This window comes from Triticum dicoccoides, chromosome 3A (genome assembly GCF_002162155.2).
Source record: "Triticum dicoccoides isolate Atlit2015 ecotype Zavitan chromosome 3A, WEW_v2.0, whole genome shotgun sequence".
Classification (NCBI taxonomy): domain Eukaryota; kingdom Viridiplantae; phylum Streptophyta; class Magnoliopsida; order Poales; family Poaceae; genus Triticum; species Triticum dicoccoides.
This window is the reverse complement of record NC_041384.1, coordinates 648,849,445-648,854,119: the sequence shown is the minus strand read 5'-3', so window position 1 is coordinate 648,854,119 and position 4,675 is coordinate 648,849,445. Positions and strand designations below refer to the sequence as shown.

The 4,675-nt window shown below is 48.6% G+C and overlaps 1 protein-coding gene across 3 annotated transcripts; it reads left to right on the top strand.

The window, feature by feature from the left end:
• Window positions 1-370: 370 nt before the first annotated feature.
• LOC119272519 (protein FAR1-RELATED SEQUENCE 5-like) lies at window positions 371-2,521 on the top strand. Of its 3 annotated transcripts, none has more exons than XM_037553988.1 (3): window positions 371-834; window positions 915-1,202; window positions 1,291-2,521. In XM_037553988.1, the coding sequence occupies exon 3, from the start codon at window positions 1,336-1,338 to the stop codon at window positions 2,245-2,247; it is 912 nt and encodes a 303-aa protein (XP_037409885.1). In that variant the 5' UTR covers window positions 371-834; window positions 915-1,202; window positions 1,291-1,335; the 3' UTR covers window positions 2,248-2,521. The 3 variants fall into 2 exon arrangements, with proteins under 3 accessions (XP_037409885.1, XP_037409887.1, XP_037409886.1); XM_037553989.1 differs by lacking the exon at window positions 915-1,202.
• Window positions 2,522-4,675: the final 2,154 nt, after the last annotated feature.

Genomic DNA, 4,675 nt, shown 5'->3' with positions numbered 1-4,675 from the left:
CCTCCTCCTCTCCGGCAAAAGAACACGGCAAAAGAACGTACAAGATCCAAAAACGGGAACATAATTTGAAATAATATCGTGCAAAAAAATGAGCAAAAAAACGAGCAAAAAATGGGCAAAAAATCGCGATCCAGATCCAAATTCAAAATTCAAAAATAGCAATGGCGCACGGTGGGGATTAGACGGTGCGCCACTACTATTTTCCCGCCTTCAAAATTCAAAAATACTAATGGCGCACCATGGTCTATACTAATGGCGCACCAGTGGCCTGTACTAATGGCGCACCGTGGCTTATACTAATGGCGCACCAGTGGTGCGCCATTAGTATACCAGATACTAATGGCGCACCAGTGGTGCGCCATTAGTAAAAATTACTAATGGCGTGCTAGTAATGGCGCACCAGTGATGCGCCATTAGTAGGCAAAACTGGTGCGCCATTAGTAGGCCTTTTCCTAGTAGTGGATGAAGGAGAAGATAGGTAATATATATAGGAAAGGGTCGGAATTTAGAATAGAATTCGACCTGCTAGTCAATGAGATGATGACCGTGGATGAATTCGAGAAGGAGTGGGAAGTGTTGATGTACACTTACAACCTCGAGAGAAACTCTTTCATGAGGCAGATATATGAGGTGAGAGCTAAGTGGGCAAAACCATATCTGTGCGACAGCTTCTGTGCAAAAATGAGCAGCACACAGCGAAGTGAGTGCATGAACAGTGTGCTAAAAAGCTATGTAGCAAGATCGGCACCTATCAATTCTTTCGTCATCCAGTTCAACAAAATGTACTCAGACAGATGTGCCGAAGAGGATTTTGAAGAAGCGCACACCAACAAGGTACGACCAATCAATTTAAAAAAATCCTTGTTTAGAAGAAAATAAATTGACATCATTCTTTATAAATTTCGTGCATGCAGGACAAGATAGTTTTAAAATTAAATGTTCCACTAGAACGTCATGCTTCGCGCGTATACACTAGGGCCATGTTTAAGAAATTCTCCGAGGAGCTATATGAATCTGGGCCATACATGGTGAAAGGTCTCCAACTCGATGGGAAGATGAAAGTTGAGCATGTAAATGCAGAAACAAGGAAGCGCTGGTGGAAAGTTACTTACGAGGTGGACGTGGACCGGGAGAGCGACACATACACTTGCGAGTGTGGCATGTTTCCGCACTCTGGAATGTTATGTAGACACGTCCTAAAGGTGAACATTTTTTATCATCACATGAGTATGACATTTTATATATAGATGCCTTAGCTAATCAGTTAGTTTTTTCACATATATAATGTAGGTGATGCTCCATGTGGGAGTTTGAAACATCCCAGAGAAATACATAATGAAGAGGTGGACGAGGGATGCGAGAGACATGTTACCAGAGGATCTCAGGTGCTACCAGAAGGACTCAAGTGTGCAAATTTCAAAGACATTTAGACATAACATTGCATACATGAAAGCTTTGGAGTTGGTAAAACTTGCAAACTCAGGAGTGCCATCATTCCAGCATGCAATCATGAGGTTTAATGAACTGAGAGAGGAGCTAATGAAGATGAATAACGGTGAGGGAAATGTTCCTGCAAAAGAGAAGAAGAACAGCTCGTCCGGGTTGGTGCAAGAGGGAGTGAAACCGGACGCAGGAAACAGTCCTGTTTTCAGCCAAGAAGATGGTAATCAAGACAACACACACGAAGAAAAAATGCCTGACGCACACCGCGACGAGGTGAATTACCAAGATGAAGATGACATAATGCTACCACCTGAGAGAAAAAGATCGAAAGGCAGGCCGAAGACCAAAAGAATGAGGTCAGCGGTAGAGATGGCTTTAGACAAAAACAAAAGAAAGTGCAACATATGTGGCTCAGAAGGACACGCAACCAACTGCTGCCCATGCCTGGATGTTGGAGGAGCTGATTCAATGCATGTAGAAGGTCAAGATAAGGACGAAGCTGCAGAAGGTGGCTTTATGGAAGATGAAACGCCATCAACACAACATGGTGTAGATGCTACTCAGGACACACAGTACGCACCAATGTCAAGCAACCAGTCAAACACAGTAAAGTGTGACGGCAAACCAAAATCTGCTCCAAGGAAATGCAAAAACTGCGGCCAAGTTGGTCACTACGTGAGCACCTGTCCAACATATGATGGTCCTAAGAAGCCACCCAAGGAGGTAAAATGCACAAAGTGTAAGCTTGGAGGCCACTATCACACAACTTGCGGGGTTGGAACAACCTACAAAAGGAAGAACTGACCTTATCACGCGCAACATCGGAATGCTCATCAGTACCTCGACCGGGATAATCACAATAAATCATGGACAATTTAGTTTGCCGTCTGTCTTTTTCTCAATTATTTGTGAGCTTTCATCAGACTTATTTGATGAAAAGTTGTTGTGACCTTATTTCTCTGTTTTACTCTATAAGTCGTCGGGACCTAGCTTAATTAATTCATCTCAGCACAATTTCCTATTTGTTCCATCCTACGCGGCAATGTCTTTTAGTGTGTTTTACCCATGCATAGTTGTTGTTAATTTATTGGTCAATTTTACACTGTTAGTTACACCAAATTCTGTATATATGCTAGTAGATTTCATGTACTCCTTAGGTCCTTTCCACCTTTGCATATAAGAATTGTCGGAAGTCAAGCTCCGTAATGTTTTGACAATATTTGCATTATTAAAAATCAACATCAACAATACTAAAGTAATACAATATGAAACTTATCTTCACAAAAATATTTTTTTGCGGATTTTGTACTTGTCAATGTTTGATTTTTGGGCACACCTATATGTGATTTAGCAAAACTGTTGATTTTCTCTCTATAAAGTTGGTCAACTTTACAAATTTTAACTTCAGGCCAATCTCATATGTGGTTTTACTTACGGGGTGACCATCGACCGTGAGCAACACCTACACTTGCGAGCGCCTGTTCCAGTTTGAGGAGATCTAGGCGAGGTGCGCCGCCCGCATCATAGCCGGCCTGCCTCCGGACTCACGAGAGCCGGATGAGGAGGAGCAGGAGGAGGAGCCGGAGCAGCAGCAGGTTTCGATGGAGGTGGCAGATCTAGAGGAGGATGAGAGGACGAGTTGGCATCGGCTGCGCGTCTCGGCAAGGAGGACGCCATGGCGGTGTTCGCAGTCACCTAAGCGGCGGAGATGGTGGAGTAGCAGGCCATCATGGAGGACTCCAGGATAAGGCCTATTTGAGGCCAACCGGCGGTTCATCCAGCAGGAACGGGCTGCGGCCGACGAGATTTTCGCCGAACTTGACACAGAGGCAGAGGACAAGGCGGAGCAGCCGCAGTTGCAGCTACCGCCCATGTAACCGGAGCCAGGCACGGAGATAGTGGACATCTCCAACCAGGGTTAGAGGAGTATAGTTTGATCTACGTAGGATTTTACTCGTGTGAATGCTGTGTATGGTCGTACTCAATCGGTTGTGGTCGTACAACAGTGGAGACCTCCCACCGCTCTTGGATCGAAATGACGCCGAGCCTGCGAAGGACATGGCTATCTAAGAGCATCTACAGCCAGGCGCCCCAAACCCTCCTCAAACGCCCGGGTGGCCCGCCCGGTCACTGACGGGTCACAAAAAATTGACCCAGACGGGCGCGTCAAACATGCCTCAAACGCCCGTGCTGACCGGCACCTCTCATATCCAGCCCAAATATGGGGCGGATATGGGGCACCCGGGTGCCCGCCACGTCGGCCTAGTCCTCTATGGCCCGCAATGACCCCAATCCAGCCCCAACAAATATATGACGACCGATGAGCAAACCCTAGTCAAACCTAGTCCGTACTCTCTCGACCTCTCCACTTCTCCCCCAAATCCACTTCATCTTCCCCCATACGTCATATCAGACAGTGAATCCGACCTATTGGACTGGCTCAAGGCCGCTGGGGATTCCGATGGCTCGTCCATGCCCGACGAGGAGGAGCCAGCGCTCCGCATTGCCCTCTGCCGCTCTCTGCTGCATTGGGGCGTTAGCTCCACTTCCGAGGCATTGGCGGCTGGCCGGGTGGGAAGCAGTACCTCTACGGTGCCCCGCGCTTGTTCGTTGCGCTCCCTTCTAGCCCCTGCCAGGCGGCACCCGGCACCGCCAGCACCTGCCCCCCCCCCCCCGGCGTCGCTTGGTGCTGTTGCCGGCAGAACCACAACCGAGTCCGTGGGCCGCGTGTATTGGCTCGCAAAGAAGCGGGCAGTGAAGGCGGCTAGCAGCAGCGGATCCAAGGGAAGATCGAGCAAATCCACGCCACAACCACTTCCCCCGGCCAGCGACGATAACGAGAACCTCCGCACCGCCATCCGCCGCTCGTACAAGTCCGACAAACGCCCGCCGTCGTCGCCGAAAAGATGTGAAGGCAGCAGGCGACAGCGGCGGAGAGAACATCACGGCTCCGAGAGGAGCAGCTCCGCGAAGCCCGTCGCATGGCGGGCATCATCACCTCGTCCCCATCCTCCTCCGCTTCAGACAACGACGACGACGCGCCCGGAGCAACTGACGCGTACACCGAGTCCAGCCGCCGAGACCCTAAGGGGACTCCAAGAAAGCTAAGCGGCAGAGAATCTACATACCGCAGAATGTTTAACTCAAACTTTCGGAACCATTACATCAGTAACTGTTTTTTGGTGTGCTAAAACATGTTGTTACGATCAAATTGGAGGTGGTAGTGGGGAGG

Coding starts and splice junctions, on each gene's coding strand:
- LOC119272519 (XM_037553989.1), top strand. CDS start 1,336: ATGAAGAGGTGGACGAGGGATGCGAGAGACATGTTACCAGAGGATCTC.